Genomic DNA, 20,256 nt, shown 5'->3' with positions numbered 1-20,256 from the left:
CTGGAAAACCTGCTACACAAGTTCCACAATAAATACTAAAAACCAACACCCCTGGACGTTTTTTTTTGAGCAACGAGCTATTGGGAGTAAGGATGAGGCTCGGTTTCCACTAGTGCGACTTGCGGTGCGACTTGACACATGTCAAGTCGCACAGCAAGTCAAAACCCATTGTTTTCAATGGGGACCGTTTCCACTGCCGCGGCTTCAGTTGCCGCGACCTCAAAAGTAAATTGTGTACTACTTTTGAGCGCGACTTCCCTCTATATATGAGGGACAAGTCTAACTGAAGCCGCGGTTTACTTTTGCTACAAAGTCGTGCTAGAAGTAGCACGACTTCGTAGCCGCACTAGTGGAAACCGAGGCTGAATGTGTGAACCCTAAGTGACTGTATGCTGGTAATCAGAGGAAGCCCAACAAGTCATCATACAGCAAGCCCCACGGGAACAGTGCTACACATTGAGGACAGTAGTTACATTTACAGTAAATAGGGAGACGAGACCTGTCTCTAGAGGAGATCAAGAAGCTCAAAGTGAGCTGGCTTCTTTTCCTCTCCTTCCCACCACATTTCAGCTGCTGCAGATAGAGAAGCATGTTGAGATCAGTTCTTACAGGTGCCCCGCCCCCCTCATCCCGCCACATTAATCACTCTCCCTGTCCAAGATTTGATACCTCTGCTACCTGTGGCCCCCCTGTGTGCTCCTCGCCCCCTCTGCAGTGCTTTTGACTTCCCTCCACACCTCTCCAACTGGCTGCTGTAGGCAAATGGGGAGGGGATCTTCAGGATGGAGCAGGTAAATGTGTAAGGGGAAGGGGCAGGTAAATGTGTAATTGGTACTGATTACTCTCTGTGCTCATTCATAACTGAAGCATAGTACATTTTGTTTACTATGTTTAAGTTTGTGAATGAACAGTGGCCTCTGTTCATTCACTGTCCAGTGCAGCTGAGGCTGCAGAGAAAGGGACTGATGAATTATTATTCTCAGCCCCTTTCTCTGTCTCAAAAGTTGGACATCAGGGAACAGCTTTGTAAATAAACTAAAAAAAAAAGAAAATGTAAAAATAAAAAAATTTAAAACTGTAAAAAATAATTTAAAAAGTGAAGGGCTCATTCAAGGTTCTCTAGCTCATACAGTGTGAATGAACAGTTTGGTTTCATGTCTGGAGACACCAGTTACTCTATGAGGACACAGTGGCTGTGCGAACATAGCCACAGGTCCTAATTTGACAGGTATGTGGGTGAGGGGCCCCAAATGCACACTGTTTGTATTCGGGGCAGTACACCTGCATCCACACACCGGCAAATTAGGACCTGCAGCTGTGTTTGGTACAGCTGCTGCATACTCATAGCATAACATATGCTGACTGCACATAGCTCCAACCACATAAAAAACACTGATTCACACTGTACAGGCCATAGCACTCATGTGAATGAGCCCCAAGGCCTCAATTACACACACACACAGAGCTTTATTTATTACTCAAAACAGTTTTATCTTCTAGATTTAGCAGGAATTGTGTGTGTCTTTGTGTGTCAGTGTTAATTTTGACATTGAATTTTGATTTCATTTTAGTTATAGTCTTTAGACTAAAATGCCATTTTAGTTTAAGTCCCATTTTAGTCATCTGCAATTGTTTTAGTTTTAGTCGTATTTTAGTCTGCTAAAATTTCCAGTGCATTTTAGTCGAATAAAAAAATTGTAGTTAGCTAAAATCCAATGTGTTAAATTGTAATGTATTATTTAAGCATTTCTTTAGAATTTCCAAACTCATTATACACACCTGGAGTTAAAAAAAAAAAAAGAAAATTCCTATATCAAGTTTATTATTTATGGTATTAAGGTTTGAACAAACTCAGATAGAGATTTAGCCACTCTGGATGGTCTGAGAAGGCCTGTAATGCTGCACAGTGCTCTGGATAGTGGTCTGAGGAGGCCTGTAATGCTGCACAGTGCTCTGGATAGTGGTCTGAGGAGGCCTGTAATGCACACAAGGCTCTGGACATGGATAGACTGAAGAAAAGGCCTGTAATTCATTGCACAAAGTGCTCTGGACAATGGTCTAATGAGGCCTGTAATGTTGCACAGTGCTCTGTTCGGTGGCTGTAATAATACACAGTGCTCTGGACAGTGGTCTGAGGAGGCTCGTTATTCTGCACAGTGCTCTGGACAGTGGCTGTAAAAATACATAGTGCTCTGGTCGGTGGTCTGAGGAGGCCTGTAATACAGCACAGTGCTCTGGATGGTGGTTTGAGAGGCCTGTAATGCTGCACAGTGCTCTGGATGGTGGTATGAGACTATGAGAGGGCTGTAATGCTTCACAGTGCTCTGGATGGTGGTCTGAGGGGAGGACTGTAATGCACAGTGCTCTGGGATGGTGGTCTGACTGAGAGGCCTGTAGTGCTGGATGGTGGTCTCAGGTCTGAGGGGTAGCCTGTAGTGCACAGTGCTCTATATCCTGATAGCCAGAGGAGACCTGTAATACACACAGTGCTCTGGACGGACGGTGGTCTGAGGGGAGGCCTGTAATTATAATGTGCACACTCTCTGCTCTTGACAGTCATCGTTGGGAGTGGACTCTGGTCGGGAGACCTTTAAGGCACAGTGCTGCTCTGGACGGTCGTCCCGGAGGCTTGTAATGCTGGCTGAATAGCCTGCCAACTGGTGCTAAGCGAGACACGCTACGGACTCCAGTCCCTTGCTTGCTGGGAGTGGAAGCAGGTGGAGCTCCGTAAAAAACAGAAGTGCATGAGGCTAAACGTCCCTGCCTCGCAATTTAATTTGGTTTTCGTTAAATAATTTTTGTCATAGTTTTAGCCAGTAGACGAAAATGTGGTGAACTTTTCCTTTTGTTTTCACCACCATAAAAAGGCCCTTGACGGAAAATATTTTAACAGTGATGTGATGTGTTTGTGTGTATATATATATATATAATATATTAATGGCATCCCAGGGATTTTAGTGTGGGGTTGTTTTTCAGGGGTTTGGCTTGGCCTCTTAGTTCCAGTGAAGGGAAATTTTAGAGCCTCAGCATACAAAAACATTTTGGACAATTTCATGCCAATTTTGTGGGAACTGTGTTGGGATGGCCTCTTCCTGTTCCAACATGATTGTGCACCAGTGCACAAAGCAAGGTCCATAAAGACATGGATGAGTGAGCTTGGGGTGGAGGAACTTGACTGGCCTGCAGAGTCCTGACCTCAACCCAATAGGACACCTTTGGGATGAATTAGAACAGAGACTGCAAGCCAGGCCATGTTGTCCAACATCAGTGCCTGACCTCACAAATGAAAGAAGAATGATCAAGAGGATATAGGTTCAGAGTTGGAAGGGGGCAAAGACCTGGGAGCATGTATTGGAATGAGGATGCCTTTTCCCAGGCCTATGACCATTTTGATGTATATTGTCCAGAACCCTGGCTTGGAACAAGGTGGGGGGGGGGGGGGTGATATGTAGAGAATCATCCCGGGGCAAAGTTAAGAGGGTGTTAACTAAGGAGGGCAGGTACTTTCCCTTCAGACCTGATTATTAGTCAGCTGGTCTGAGAGTTTGTGTGGAGCTGTTTGCATGCCTCAGAAACAGTCCCGGATTCCGCTGGACCGTCCCGCAATTCTAAGTAAGTCCCGGGGTCCCGCGGATCTGGGCTGAAGTCCCGGATTCCCAGCTCCTCACAGCTATGCCCCCTGCCTCCGATGGACAGCTCCACCCCCCGCCTTCGACTCCGGTTTCCTGCCTGTCTGGTAAGCCATGTAGTAGGAGTGGACAACTCTGCACCTACCTCTGCCTTCAGTGCAGAACAGTTCCACCCCCCGCCTCCGGCTCCATCACGGGATAGCTCCGCCCCTGCCTCCATCACGGGATAGCTCCGCCCCCGCCTCCAACACGGGACAGCTCAGCCCCCCCGCCTCCGGCTCAAGGGAACAACTTCGCCCCCCGCCTCCAGATCCAGCAAAGGACAGCTCTACTGTCTGGCTCCAGTGAAGGAGAGCTCTGTACCCCCCACCAGTTCCTGCATCATGCCTGTCAGCGGTTCCTGCTTGGTAAGAAGAGCCATGTAGTAGCTTGGCACACTGACAAGGAAGTGGAGTGAGGGGGGACTCAGTGACAAGGGGGAGCACAATGACAGGAGGCTACACAGAAGAGGGGGGGCACAGTGGCAGGGGGAACAGAGTGGGGGAGAGGAATTCTGCTAGAAATGGAGATTGGGGGACTTATGCTTAAAGAAGGAGAGAGATTGGGTTGGAAGGGGGAATGGAGGAAATGAGGATTGGCACTGGGCAGTGGCGGCCGGTGCGTTGGGGCGCCGGACGCATGGAGTTCAATGTTTTTTTTTGTTTTCTGAAGCTCCTGATTAGAGCCAGAGGCTCTAATAGGCTTCAGGAAAGGGTGGGTCCGGGGCGCAGAGCACTGCGCCCTAGGCCCCCCATTTGTGTCACAATAGCAAATGAAAATTCGCTATTGTCACACGGATCCTCCTCCTGGCCAATCAGGAAGCGGGTCCGAGACATTGAAAGGGGGCACGCTGGTCTCTCTCCATTGAAAGGGGGCACGCTGGTCTCTCTGCATTGAAGGGGGCACGCTGGTCTCTCTGCATTAAAAGGGGGCACGCTGGTCTCTCTGCATTAAAGGGGGCACGCTGGTCTCTATGCATTGAAAGGGGGCACGATGATCTCTCTGCATTGAAAGGGGGCACGCTGGTCTTTCTGCATTGAAATGGGGCACGCTGCTCTCTCTGCATTGAAAGGGGGCACACTGGTCTCTCTGCATTGAAAGGGGGCACACTGGTCTCTCTGCATTGAAAGGGGGCATGCTGGTCTCTCTGCATTGAAGGGGGCACGCTGGTCTCTCTGCATTGAAGGGGGCACGCTGGTCTCTCTGCATTGAAGGGGGCACTCTGGTCTCTCTGCATTGAAGGGGGCATGCTGGTCACTCTGCATTGAAGAGGGCACACTATACCTTGATTACTGAAGGCCCCTTTCACACTTTCGTGACCTCACAAAGTCACGCAATTTTTTACAGCGTTTTTTTGCCGCAAAGCAATGCCTATTACATTTTTCTGTTTGCGTGCCCCCAAACATTGTGAGCACCAGCCACTGGTGCTGGGGCCACAATAAAGAAGAGGAAGGGACCGATCCGGGACCTGTAGCAGCACGGTCCCGGATCGCACTGCAGGCGACCGCGACTTCTTTTGAGCATTTTGCTGTCTACCTCAAAGGATGTTTGTGAGTGTTTTTACCATTTTTTATTCAATAAACCGTGGGTAACGCACTATCAGTCCCTTCATCTTCTTTATTGTGGCCCTCCTGCTGGCAATTCTACCTGTGGAAGCCTCCAGACCCGTCAGAAGATACCGGGAAGCTCCATCCATCCATCCCTCTGGATATTTTTTCAAGTGTGGCCATTTGACTGGACTCCCTGGTACCACAGCATATGCTCCATTCTCTCTCCATTGTGGTAAGAGTCCATTCACATCACTGGGTGTCACCTTAAGTTTTCAGTTTTTGCACCAAGTCACGTTTTACTGGATTATTGTTTTGGTAAGAGGTTAATTCACCTATCACCAATCAAGTTGGTCCGTTTTACATGCATCACCTTGGGAACACTCCCCTTCAGATGGAATAGACTCCTCATTGTTTTCTGCATTGTTTTTTGGATTTTTTCACATATGGACAATGTTTATTGTTTTATTGTTTAGTAATAGCGCACTTTTGTAATTTTCAGTTACAATTTTTTTCACATATTCACTTCATCACAGTGCTGCTTTTACACTTTCATATTGGTTCGCGCACCTTTTTTCATTATCATTATATACTCCTGACCCCTGCATTCTGTGGATAACCCTCCTGTCCTGTGCATTCTGTACATTACACACTCATGTCCCCTGCATTCTGTACATTAAACACTCCTGCACCCTGCATTCTGTACATTAAACACTCCTCTCCCCTGCATTCTGTACATTACACACTCCTCTCCCCTGCATTCTGTACATTACACACTCTGCTCCCCTGCATTTTGTACATTACACACTCTTCTCCCCTGCATTCTGTACATTACGCACTCCTCTCCCCTGCATTATGTACATTACACAGTCCTCTCCCCTCTATTCTGTATATTACGCACTCCTCTCCCCTGCATTCTGTACATTACGCACTACTCTCCCCTGCATTATGTACATTACACACTCCTCTCCCCTGCATTCTGAGCATTACGTACCCCTGTCCCCTGCATTCTGAGCATTACATACTCTTGACCCCTGCATTCTGTGGATAACAATCCTGGACCCTGCTCTGTGTTGTCATGTACTCCTTAACCCAAACCTAACCAAACCTAATACTGACTGCAACACTCACCAATCCCCAATCCCTGTGCTCTGCATTACACACTCCTGCACTATATACATAATACTGTACATTATATTGTATATTGTCTCAACACTTGCTGGTTGCTATGCAGTTCCTGACTATTTTAATTAAGTTCTTCTTTAAGGTAGGCTCAGAAAAAGCAATCTAAGCATATTTTTAGGTACAATGAAGCTTGGGTTATGTTTAACCACGCCCCTCAAGCCCCTCCCACTTTTACACATTTGGCCACACCCACACTTTGCCACGTCGCACGTAGTAGGTCACTCCTTCCCTCAAGTGTCCCTCATTCTGAAGTTCAAATGTTGGGAGGTATGTGTTTGCTAGCAGTGAGGAGAGACCTGCATGCTGCCTGGAAGGCTCCACAAGTGGACTGTGACCTGCTGAGTGAGCTGGCCTGTAAGCGGGACTCTGCAATGTTTCTTTGGCTGGGATGCTAACAGGATTTAACCACTTCTGAAGCGTCTGCCGCATATATACTGTGGCAGTTCGACCCGGTTGTGCAAAATCACATACATGTACGTAATTTTGTGCACGGGTTTTCGGGGGCATGCGCCCCTGGAACGCAGCTCCCACTGTGATTGGACACAGCGGGAGCCAATCAGCGGGTCCGGGGGCCACTATGGCCACCGGGACCCCCTGATCAATCAGTGGAATGACAGAACAGCGGTCTGCCTATGTAAACAAGGCAGACCGCTGTTCTGTCAGGGAGCAAAAGAGAGCTCTTGTATTTCAGCTAAGCTTAAACACAGATCTCTCTTTTCCTCTAGTGCATCCAATCCAAGTACAGTTAGAAAGCACTCCCTAGGAGCACACTTAACTCCTTGATCGCCCCTGGTGTTAACCCCTTTCCTGCCAATGTCATTTATACAGTAACAGTGCATTTTTTTTAGCACTGATCACTGTATTGGTGTCACTGGTCCCCAAAAAGTGTCACTTGGTGTCAGATTTGTCTGCCGCAATGTTGCAGTCCTGCTAAAAATCGCTGATCGCCGCCATTACTAGTAAGTACACTTATTAGGATTTTTTTTTACCAAAAATATGCAGATAACATAACAGCCTAAATTGATGAAAAAATTTAGATTTTTTTTTTTTTTTTTTTAATTATAGGGAATGTTTTATAGCAGAAAATAAAAAATATTGTTTTTTTTTTTCCAAAATTGTGGTTCTTTTTTTGTTTATAATGCAAAAAATAAAAACCGCAGAGGTGATCAAATACCACTAAAAGAAAGCTCTATTTGTGGGGAAAAAACCCATCAATTTTATTTGGGTACATCGTTGCATGACCACACAATTGTCAGTTAAAGCAACGTAGTGTCATATCGAAAAAAATGGCCTGGTCATTAAGGGGGTAAAACCTTCCAGAGCTGAAGTGATTAAAGGAAAGTGTTATACTGATGAGCAGAGCCCTTTGTGTTTTAAGCTGCCCATGAAGACAAAGTCTGTCATTTTTTCTGTTTTTGCTGAATAAAGCTGCTTTTAAGTTGACTGAACTGTCTCACAGCTACCTGTTAACCCCTCGGATCCAGACAATATACAGTATACATACACACGCATGTTTGTTTGAGCTTTCGGGTGCACACCCTAATGTAATAGGCTGCACACTAGTGATGGGCAGGACATCCCCAGGTTCTGTTCTACACCAGAACTCCAGAAAAGTTCTGACCAGAGCCAAAAATCCTAATAAAATCTATGGAACCAGAATTCGAAAAATCAAAAGTCCCCATTTTTAAGGCTTATATGCAGGTTTTTGGCCACAAAAAGGGTATGGGGGCCCAAGTACTGCCCCGGGGGACATGTATCAATGCAAAAAAGAAATTAGAAAAAATATTGTTCATAAATGAGCAGTGATTTTATTGATGTCTAAACTGAAACAATAAAAATTAAAAATTCCTTTAAATATATTGCCTGGGGGGTCCCCTTAGTCTGCCTGTAAAGTGGCCTAACTGTTCCGTGTATAGAACCTGCTGCAGCAAAACTGACATACTGTATATAAAGAAAAAAAGACATTTAATTTTATTTTCCCTGCAAGTTTTCTTTGCTTTGTAAACAACGGCTTGGGGAGCCAGTTTGTATGATGAGGCCACATTTAAGTGCACTTGGAACAAGATTAGATGTTTGTTGGATAAATTCTGGTGTCTTTTTGGCTGACTTTAGTTGGAAATAACAACGTTTTGCATCAGTGAGCAAGCCTCATGTGAAAAAGTCAAATTATAGTACACTCTGGCCAAGATTAAACATTTTTTTTAGATAGTCTGGTGTCTCTTTTGCAGACTTTGGCTAGAAATAATAAGTGTGGAAAAATTGGGCCTTGGGTGATAGTGGTGCCTTCACACCATAATCCCTCACAGTTATCTTTAGCAAACGAAGGGTTGGACTCTGCTGTTAAAAATTATGTCACACAGGTGTGGAAAGATTGGGCCTTGGGTGTTGGTTGTGCCTGCACACTGTAACTCCTCAGTTACTTTTGGGGGGGGGGGGGGCACAGGACTGGACCCGGCTGTAAGAAAACTCAAGTTATTTGCACCCGGCTGTCACACTGGTGTGGAAGAATTGGTCCTTGAGTGTTGGTGGTGCCTCCACGCATTAACCCTATAGATGTACTCTTGATGATGCAAGAATTGGCCTTGCTGTAAAAAGTTGAAATTATATGCACCTATAAACAGGTGCGGAAAAATTGGGCCTTAAAAAAGAGTTCCAGCCACCTGTCAAAAAAAAAAAAAATTCAGCAGCTACAAAAAGTGCAGCTGTTGACTTTTAAAAAACAGTCACTCACCTGTCCTACAGTCTAGCAGTGCACCAGCTGTCTTCATCCTCTGTCCTCCCTCGGCGGCGCCGACATCTTTCCTATGGCCACCCGACTGAGACAGCTTTCGGCTTCACAGACGGGTGCCCACTGCACACGGGCAAATCGCACTGCGCATTGTGAATTGTGGATGCCATCTTCTGGGACCTGTTGGTGTCCCAGAAGACTGCAGGGGAGGGAGTAAGGAGAGCTGCCATTGCTGAGCGCACTCGGAATGGAAGTGGGAAGCAGATATCTGTCAAAATCGGGTACCTTCTCCCCCCTCACTCCTCAAAAGTGCCAATTGTGCCAGAGACCTTAAAAGCAGAACTTCCCCTTTTAAGTGGAGTTCTGCTTTAAATGTTGGCGGTGCCTGCACATTATAACCCCTCACAGTTACTCTTGGGGAGCGCAAGACTGGACCCTAATGTAAAGAAATTAATATTATATGCACTTGTCACACAGGCACAGAAACAATTAGCCTTGGGTGTTAATTGTGTCAATGAAACCTATACCAAAAAACCACTGATAAAATAAGATAAAATAAACATGCACAAAGCTAGGCAGCCTAACCAGTCTTGCAGAAATTCAAGATCCCCAACAAATGTAATTAGCAACATCAGAATCAAGGGCTTGATAGCTGCTGCTAATCCAGGACTGAGTTATTTTGAGAAAGGTGTTACATAACTTCCACTTCAAGGCGTCCTCAAGATATTTCATCCTGTGCTCTCTCTGCAAGGACAGGATGAATTCCTTGTATCGGTGGTCAAGGAGGGTTGCCAACCAATAATAATCCTTTTCCTTGATGTTACAAATTCTCCAGTCCTTTCATCCCTCCAAACATCCTTCCGAGGACCCTGCAAATTTGGGCCTTCTACGAACACCTGAATGGGCACTGTTCGGGGCCAAACTGATGCTCGGCCTGGACAGCTCGCTCATCATACTGTGCACACATATGCCTGTAAAGAACCCTTTCTGGTTTTGCACAAAGATACAGTAGTATTATGGACTAGATACTCCTTCCATCCCAAGGTGGTTTTGGCCTTTCACCCTAATTAGATTATTGTTCTTTTTTTTTTCAGTCCAGCTCCAGTAGATTCTAAGGACATTTTTCTTCATTGCCTGAATTTAGTTAATCACGCACAGGTTTACCCATCAGCCACTTCTTACATTGAGAGTTTGACTCTCTTTTTGTTATTTTATTTGGTTCCTGTAAACCAGCTTCTTTCTCCATCATTTATAGGTGGATTAGACTAATCATTGTTTAAGCAAATTTTATGGTAGATGCTAAATTCTGTTTTAGCTGTACATTATTGTCAAAAAGCATGTACTGTAGTTTAGTACTATGCTTGCAGTGTAGTTTTACTTTACTTTACCAACAAATATAATGTATGTGATGTCTCAAGGTATTGGGCTTCTGATGTGCAGTACCTATCTGCAATGCACTCTGGTAAAAAACACAAATGCATCAGAAAACCCATACTTACAAGTATAGTGGCATGCTTTGTCATAAAAATGCATAGAACAAAAGGTGGTCTCTTGTCACTGTCAGTTAAAGCAGAACATAAAGCACTTGTTACCCCAACACTTCATATTCCTGATATCTGCCTGCTGTACCATGTACTTGTATGAGAAAGTATCCTGTTCTTTTTGTATTGCTTCCTTTATGTGAAATCCATGGTGTTCTTGCCAGTCCCTCTGCTTTCTTTTTAAAAACTGACCACACTAAGCAGGAGACCACATCGTGGTCTGTTCTCTAGCTGTACTGAAAACTCAGCCTGGTCTTCTCCAATGATCAGACTGGTGCTGACACGCCCCCGCTGCACAGCCATTTACTGGCAAACTGTGTGCTGCTGCTTCTCCTCCCTGAGCTCTTATGCAGCTGAGAACAGAGGGAATGTGATCACATAAAAAAAGGGGAAAAGGAATTTATAATTTTTTTTTCATCTATACAAAAAATATTTTGCCTTTCAGTTCTATTTTAAACTAAATGAGTTGTTTTACAAGGTGATCATTAACAATGACTTTAACTGTATCTGAGCATCACAAACTAAAATGCATTTTCAATATTCAAACTCACCCAGCTATCCATGCTTTACTTTGTTGAAAAATCACTTTGAAAAGAACCCCCTAACATTTCTAGCCATGGTCATCTTGAGTAAGATTCATGTAACATTTCCTGGAGTCCATCTACCCATAGCTCAGGCATGCTGACTGGAAGGTGTGCTTAGAAACCCTTCTGAGAAACCCTGCTGAGAAAACCCTTCATCCCTTTCTCCAAATGAAAGAAAAAAGAAATGCCCATGAAGACTCATGGGATGTATGACATTTTTTTGGCCTTGGTCAGAAACCAGCAAGCATATGAAGAAACGTAGGAAAGTTTAAAACAAGTAAATATAATATACATTCCTATCTACTTACTACTGCTAGCAGCATAAAGATTTACCATTTGCCAACCGGGTCAATTCTGACACTTGTCTCCTACAATTAGAAATCGACTTTTTTTTGCTAGAAAACTACTTAGAACCCCCAAACATTATATATATATATATGTTGTAAGGGATCAGAGGGATGAAAAGCCAGCTCAGAGACAGTCCAGTAAAATGAAAACATGCTTTTATTCAGCTTTAAGGCAGACAAACAGGCTGGTCTTGAAAAAACAGTCCCACACAGGAGTTTCGTACAGGTTCTATAGTGAACAGTCTAATGGCCCGTACACACGATCCGAAAATCGGACGAAAATTAACGCTTGTGAAAGGATCGGACGATAATCGGATCGTTAGTACACAGCTTACGAGAGGCGATCACGACAGTTCACCCGATATTATCCGGTCGTGCAAGCATAAAAATTTTGATTGTATTATAACACATCGTACGATAATCGTATTATCAGTATGTTGTTCGTCCGAAAAAAATGGTGAGCAGTAGACAGCGCATGAGCAGTAGACATCATTTTCCCCTCACACGCTACAGCGTGGTTACGCATACCGGAAGCTAAGAATTATCGTCCGAGAAGATTCGTATCATGAGTAACCTCTCCCGTTAGCGAATATTATTGAGAGCTGCTAGAATACGAAAAATAACGTATGGAACGTCGCCCGATTTTCGGATCGTGTGTACTGGGCATTAGGCCCCTTTCACACAGGGAGTCCGTTCAGATCCACCTGTCAGTTTTTTTGGCAGATCTGAACGGACGCCCCATGCATCTCTGTGGGGCATCGGATGTCAGCAGAGACATGTCCATTAACATCCGATCCGTCAAATCTGGGCGGATGAAAGCCCTATTTTCCATCCATCCAGTGGATCGGATGGGATCGGATGAGAATGGACAGGCGGTCTGTTCCCATCCGATTCCCCCATAGAGAACAGCGGGACCTGACAGCTCGGAGACAGAGCTGCCATCCGCCTGCTCAGCGGGGGATCGGTGGATCAATCCCCCGCTGAGAAAAACGGAGTCCGCATTACGGACTCCCTGTGTGAAAGGGGCCTTATAGGCAAACTTCTCAGCTCTAGCTAGAGCTACAGTCTTTCAGAGGTTTTATCCCACCCAGCAGGTCACAATCCACAAGTGGAGCCTTCCACACAGCATGCTAAAGTCTATCTCTCTTTCAGCAAACAACTCCACTGATTAATAAGCAGGTCTGAAAAGGAAAGTACCTGCCCTCTTCATATAACCCTCTCTTAACCCTGTCCCAGGCTGACCCTATATATATATTTTTTTTTTTTTTTTTTTTAGCAGAGGCCCTATAGAATAAAATGATGAGTTTTGCTATTTTTTATGTCACACGGTATTTGCGCAGCCGTTTTTCAATTGCAATATTTTGGGAAAAAATAAACTTTAAAATTAATTTTATAGCCCACAAATACAATGTAATACCTAATTTTGTGGTAAAATGTAAAAGATGATGTTACGCTGAATAAATAGATACCAAGCATGTCACGCTTTAAAATTGCATTTGCCAGTGGAATAGTGGCAAACTATGGTACTTAAAATTCACCATACTCGACCGTTTAAAAATGTTTACAGGATACGAATTTAGAGTTACAAAGGAAGTCTGGCACTAGAATTATTGCTCTTGCTCTGACGTTCGCGATGATACCTCACGTGTGGTGCAATCAACTTATACATATGTGTGTGTGGGACTTACCTATGCGTTCGCATTTGCACATAAGCCCCAAATCTCTCCTCTGGCCTTCAATGCAGCTGATCAGACACAGATCGGTCTGATTGGTTGCTTTCCTGACAGCTAACGGCCAGGTAAACAGAGAGGCAGAGCCAGAAGTGACAAAATCCTTGAGAGAGGGAGGAACAATAGCAGTTTCTCTCTCTCTCTGTGCTGCGCAGTCGTTGTCGCTGGCCACAGCACTCCTGGATTGCACAATCAGACAGGAGAGCCTGGAAAAGGTGGCGGTGGCAAGACCAGGGACCCCTCTTCCACCGTCCACAGAAGTAACCGCGTGGCTGTTCAGCTGCTTGAATCACTTCTGCCTCACAGGGAATCGCTGGATGAAAATGCTGATACAGGCATCATCCCTGTATAACCACTGCAAACTGTGGACGTCATATGACAGCCTACGGTCAGCAAGTGGTTAAAAATAGTTATTGTTGATTGAGAGAGTTTAGCTCCAATTTAAGACAATATAATCAAACACAAATGAAAAATGCTAATCCCCCTAATATATTTCTAGACATTTTTATGTGAATCATTAATGAAGTACTTACCAGTGTAACTATGCAGCAACTACAGCAAGCTCCAAGGCAGATCAAGACTATAGTAATACATATAAGGATGTATTCTAATATTAAGATTCCAAATGCAAATTTATATAAAGTATCATCACAGTCTTTAGGGTTGAGGTGGTAGATTGTAAATACCCAGACACTTCCTAGAATGGAAAATAAAGTATTAGATCTGTTCACATTTTGCTTTCACAAATTAAAGTATTTGGTTCTACAATGGAATTCTAGAACAAAACACAGCCAACCAAACAATTTTTTAAGAACAAAATATATATGTGTGTATATATATATATATATATATATATATATATATATATATATACACACACACACACACACACACACACACACACACACACACACACACACACATATATATATGTGTATGTGTTTATATATAAAATATGCAGTGCCTTTGCCATGTCACAATGTCATAACCCTTGCAATTTTCTACCTTTTTGTAATTTTCTACCTTTTTGTCATGTTACAACCAAAAACGTAAATTTATTTTATTGGGATTTTATGTGATATACCAACACAAAGTGGCACATATTTGTGAAGTGGAAGGAACATAATAAATGGTTTTCAACATTTTTACAAATAAATATTTGAATGTGACGGCACTGACCCGCACTCCTCTTGAGTGTTTCCATCAGTATACCACTTCCTCCTGTCTGAACATAGATTTTAGATATTATAGCCACATTTTGCAACCAAGAAAAAGGTAGGACACATTTAGCTGCAAAACTGGAGCTCTTAATTATTATTATTATACAGTATTTATATAGTGCCAACAGTTTGCACAGCGCTTTACAATATGAGGGAAAACAAAATAGTTACAATACAATTCAATACAGGAGGAATTAGAGGGCTCTTTATTTGACACACAGAGAAGTTATACTACACAACCAGATGAGGCTGATCACATTATCGTATGCAAATGCAACTGTATACAGAAATATAATTAACATTCTAATTAACTACTTCTGGATCGGAAGGGTTTACCCCCTTAATGACCAGGCCATTTTTTGCAATTTGACACTGCGTGACTTTAACTAACAATTCCATGGTCATGAAAAGCTGTACCCAAACAAAATTCTTTTTTTTTTTTTTACCACAAATAGAGCTTTCTTTTGGGGGTATTTGATCATCTTTGCTGTTTTTATTTTTTGCGATATAAACTAAAATAAAAACGAACATTTTAAAAAAAAATTATATTTTCTACTTTTCTAATAAAAAATATCCAATGCACTCAATTTTTGTCATACATTTAGGCCAAAATGTATTTAGCTACATGTCTTTGATACAACAAAAAATCTTTGGTTTGCGCAAATGTTATACAAACTATGGTGTATATACTGGAATTTACGCAGCTTTTATTTTCTGATGCCTATCTCATTTCTTGAAGTACTAAAATGGCAGGGCAGTACAAAACCTCTCCAAATTACCCCTTTTTAGAAAGTAGACACCCCAAGGAATTTTCTGAGAGGCATGTTAAACCAATTGAATATTACATTTTTTTGTCACAATTGATTGAAAAATTACAAAAAAATTTTTTTACACATAGTTGTAATTGAAATGATATATTGCTCACACATTTCATGGGTATATGTGGAATTAAACCCCAAAATACATTCTGTCGCTTCTCCTGAGTATGGGGATACCCCATGTGTGAAACTTTTTGGCAGTCTAGCCACGTACCGGACCCCGAAAACCAATCACTGCCTTCAGGCTTTCTAAGGGCATAAATTGTTGATGTCACTCCTCACTATCACAGTTTCGGAGGCCATGAAATGCCAAAATAGGACACAACCCCCCCCCAAATGACCCCTTTTTGGAAAGTAGATAGCCTAAGCTATTTTCTGAGAGGCATGTTAAGTCCATGGAATATTTTATATTTTGCCACAAATATCGAGAAAATGCCATTTTTTATTTATTTATTTTTTTACACAAAGTTGTCACTTAAATGATATATAACTCACATATTCCATGGTATTCCATGAGGCCATGAAATACCATGATAGCACATGCTTTTTTATTTTATTTTGACACCTTTCCTTTCATTTTTTTTATTTCTTTTTATAATATTTTTATTATCTCAGGGAATTTAAATATCCCCTATGATAGCAAGTAGTGACAGGTACCCTTTTAAAAAAAAAAAAAAAACTGGGGTCTATTGGACTCTAGATCTTTCCTCTGCCCTTAAAGCATCTGATAACACCAAGATTAATAAGATGCTTTCCCAATTTCCCAATGGCTCTGTTTATACCCGGCGAAACCAAAGTCATGAAATGCTCATAGCTTCCGGTATCTTAGGCCATAAAGATGATTGGAGCCATTCTGGTCTCCAATCAGCTCTATGGTCAGCTGACGGAACCACTGGCTGCAGTCTCGGGTTATCCGGCGGGACAGGAGAAAACCGTGCAAGGCGGCGGGAGGGGGGGGGGGTGAAGTACCCTCCCACTGCTTGTAAAATCAGTCTAGCGGCTAATTATCTGCAAGGATTGCTTTTACATGAAAGTTGACCACTGGCTGTAAAAAACAATACCAGAAAGTGTGTGGTATGCCCACCATTAGACCTCCCAGCATCCACTCACTTCTAATGATGGGCATACATGCAATGTTCTTTTTTTTTCGTTCAGCCCATGGGCTGAATGAAAAAAAAAAGAACATAGCAGATTCCTCCATTCACATTGATTGCAGTGGATGAAGAAAACTCTGCCAAGAAAAGAGTTAAAAAAAAGGCGAAGCATAGGGGGGATATGCCCTCTGTGTCTACCCCCTCCCCTATGCTTTGCCATATATGCTCTTTTTAACTGCGGTGGTGAAATCACCTCCTACAGCGCTACAATCATTGATTACGTATATGGTTAGAGAAAACGCTGTTGCTGTCTGAATAAACAAATTAGTGCTGCAGCTGATGGGCGTACCTGCAGAGCAAACAATGGTTAACAAAAAAACACAGTAACAGTAAACCATAACAGTATAACATTATATTTGAATGTACAGTAATATCAGAAAGAGTAGAAAAGTAGAGTAAGAACAGAAAATTAACTCAATAAAATGACAACTGTTTTTGGCTTTTTTATTTTTTCATGTTTTAATTTTTTTTTTTGTAACTTTTTTTTACACTTTTTTGTAACTGTAAAAAAACTGTTCCAGTCTAGGGTCTCTCAAAATGCAAGACCCTTTGTGAGAAAGTGTGCCCTAGACTGTGCCGTGCTGTACCTATACTAATACTCTACTAGTGTGTGGTAGGGACGGAAACAGTCCCTGATGCAGAGACCAGGTTGGCCAGGACAGGAAGGACAAAAATAACGGGTGTCACACCTATATCCATGTTTCCTACAGACACGACATCTTCTTTGGGGTGCTCTTTGGGTAGGGGTACTAGGGAGAACATCCGGAAAATGCAGCCGGCTCACTGCATCTGGATAGTGAATTTGGGCCACAGCACCTTCTGGATACAGAAGGGCTGTAAAGATCTCTTCCTGGAATTTTAGGAAGGATCCACTTCCTTCTGATACTTTGTTTAGCACATAAGTGTTTAGCATAGCCAATTTAAATAAATATACAGACAATTTTTTGTACCAGCGTCTGGCCTTACGGCAGCTTAGTACGGCGCCATCATCTGGTCGTTGAAGTCCACCCCTCCCATGTTAAGGTTGTATTCCCGGACACAGAGGGGCTCCTCAACAACACCAGTCGCCGTTGCAATTTGGACTGTCATATCTGCGTGAATGGAGGACAGAATGAAAACATTCTGTGTGTCCCTCCCCATCACTGCAAGCAATTTATCAGACTTCAAGCAGGCTCTCTCCCCCCCGTCTAAGTCAGGAATCTACAAGCCATTGGGGGAAGCACCGGCGATTATTCCAAAATCAAAAAGGTGTCTAAAAAGTGGCACGCTTGTATAGAAGTTGTCCACGTATAAATGGATACCCCTTCCTGTGTGAGTGACACCAAGTCCCAAACAATCTTGCCACTGCTCCCCATGTAGTCTGGGCAGTTTGAGGGCTCCACATTGCTATTTTTTCCATCCTAAACCCAGAAACTACATGTATAGCCTGTTGCCCTGTCACAGAGCCTTATCCCATTTTGACCTATATGGCACGCTTGCTGGGGAGAAACTGTTTGAAAGCAAGGCGGACAGAAAATTTAATCAGGGACTCATAAATGCAGACAGCTTGTTGGGGCATATACAAGGCTGCAAACTTCTGGTTAAAGTGATTTACAAGGGTCTGAATTTTGTGGAGCCAGTCATATCCAGGGTCACCCTGAGGACGACAGAGTTCATTGTCACTGAAGTGCATGAACCGCAAGATTTGCTTGTATCTAGTCCTGGCCATGGCAGCAGAGAACACGGGCATATGGTGATTTGGGTCAGTGGACCAATATGACCACAACCAACTCTTTTTATTAATGCCCATAAGGAGGGATAGGCCAAGAAAAGTTTTAAATTCGGAAACCGTGATTCATTTCCATGCAAATTCTCGGGCAAGGGTCAAATTTGGATTTGCGGCGATGAATTGATCGGCATATAAATTGCTTTGGTCCGCAATAGAGATGTAAAGATGCTCTGTGAAAAACAGCTCATAAAAATCAAAGGAACTAAAATTGTCTGTTTCCACCTGAATTCCTGTTTGGCCAGTGAATGGGGGAAGTACGGGCGCTGCAGAAGTGGTGGGCTCTCAATCAGGATTTGCAAGCGCATCAGGAAGGACACTATGGGCTCTACGGGTCTGTCTTCAAATTATTGGTGGCTGCAGGACACTACTTGTGCTAGCCATTGCACCAGCTTGAACTGAACTTATGGGACTCACCATGTCACCAAGTGTTACTGCAGTGCTGTTTGACTATGACCATTTGACCAAACCAGTGCTGGTTTGACTATTAGGCTGCTGGTGCTTGCCAGTTCACCAGAAGGTTGAGCGGCACTAGTATCACAGACACTCTGCTACATACGAGAACCCTGCGGTTGTTGCACCTCAGCAATAGAAGAGTGGGGTCTGGTACGCCTAACCTTAGCAGGAACCACTTCTCAGTTGACAGAGCTATCTGTCAAGGTGCCGCTGCTGTCTACAGGTTCGAATAATGAGCCTGATTCTGAGAGTGATGCTTCCCCATCGCTCTCATCTGTCATGCTCAACATCGTGTAGGCTTCTTCACTAGTGTACCTCTGTTTGGACATTTTGGCCAATAAATGTATAGGTACCTAGTGTGATTCACAGGTAAAAAAGCACCTGGTTGTCAAGGCCTGTTTGAACCGCTACCAAAAAATGTAACTACTAGTGCTAGCAGAGATCAGACCTGACTCTGCTAACGCTGCGGTTTAGAGTGCTGTGTATTGGAAGAGACAGTAATCTGCAGATTCTGCACTTCTTGGGGGAGGGGGGGCGAGGGGCTAAACGCAGGAGCTGGCAGTATCGGGCTGATCCTGCTAACGCTGCATTTTGGGAACACTAAACTATTGGGGGCACTACTATGGTTCTGATCAGATCAAAGATATTGGTCCGTTCAGACACTAAACTAGTAATGGAGGTGTTTAGTGTGTGTTTGTGTGTGTGTGTGTGCGTGTCACTGGCAATCAAAGGGTTAAAATGTATTGCTAAATATGTGGCGGACAATCTGACGCTGTCCTGAATTGATGCTAACTAACTGATATCACCTGTGACACTAATACAGTGGTGAGAAAAAGGATCTGTACACTACAATAGTGACACTGTGACAGGGCAATGAAGGGGTTAACTGGGGGTGATCAAAGGGTTAAACCTTTATTAGGGGATATATGGCTGGGACCCTAAACCTATCTGTGACTGCCTCTAACTACCACTAACTGTCTCTCAAACTAACTGAAGTCACAAGTGACACTAATACAGTGATAAGTAAATTTGATCTGCACTGTTTGTAGTGTTTACTGTGACAGGGAGTGAAAGGGTTAATTAGGGGGTGATCAGGGGGTTAAATGTGTGCCTATGTGAACTGGTGTCAGTGTCCTGCTTCTGTACTCACAGTAGATGTTCTCTTCTCTCACGCTGAAACCAAAAAGGACTCCAGGAGAGGAGATTACAGCATATCCTGTGCCTATGTTTACATTACACAGGCACAGGATGTTCTGCCATTGGTCAGAAACGATCAACAGGTCCAGGCAAAAAATCATTGGCCTGGACCTGACGACTGATCAGTTCTGAACTGAATAAGAACATTGCGGGGACAGCGGGGGCGTGTGCACGCCCCCCCCCCCCCAGCCCTGCGCGCGACCACCTTACAGGTATGGCGATTCACCCGAGCCACCCTGCTGCAGTATATTTGAGGCGGGTGGTCGGCAACTTGTTAAACCAGCCTAGGTGGAGTACACAGAATGCTAGCAGGCAA

At 43.6% G+C, this 20,256-nt stretch overlaps 2 protein-coding genes across 2 annotated transcripts in view; one reads left to right on the top strand and one right to left on the bottom strand.

The window, feature by feature from the left end:
* The window catches only part of LOC309565781 (transmembrane protein 272-like), a 150,700-nt gene that overhangs the window by 21,683 nt on the left and 108,761 nt on the right, over positions 1–20,256 (bottom strand). The window contains exon 4 of the mRNA XM_082270772.1: positions 13,864–14,027. Within this exon, the coding sequence (XP_082126898.1) occupies positions 13,864–14,027 (164 nt within the window). The remainder of the gene's footprint in view (positions 1–13,863; positions 14,028–20,256) is intronic.
* LOC309565999 (uncharacterized protein) overlaps positions 1–20,256 on the top strand; it is a gene marked incomplete at both ends in the record, with an annotated part of 492,320 nt that overhangs the window by 421,344 nt on the left and 50,720 nt on the right. The window lies entirely within an intron of this gene.

This window comes from Pelophylax lessonae (genome assembly GCF_965119305.1).
Source record: "Pelophylax lessonae genome assembly, chromosome: 10".
NCBI classification, from domain to species: Eukaryota; Metazoa; Chordata; class Amphibia; order Anura; family Ranidae; genus Pelophylax; species Pelophylax lessonae.
Note: the sequence above shows the minus strand (reverse complement) of the source record. Positions and strands in the feature narration are given on the sequence as shown.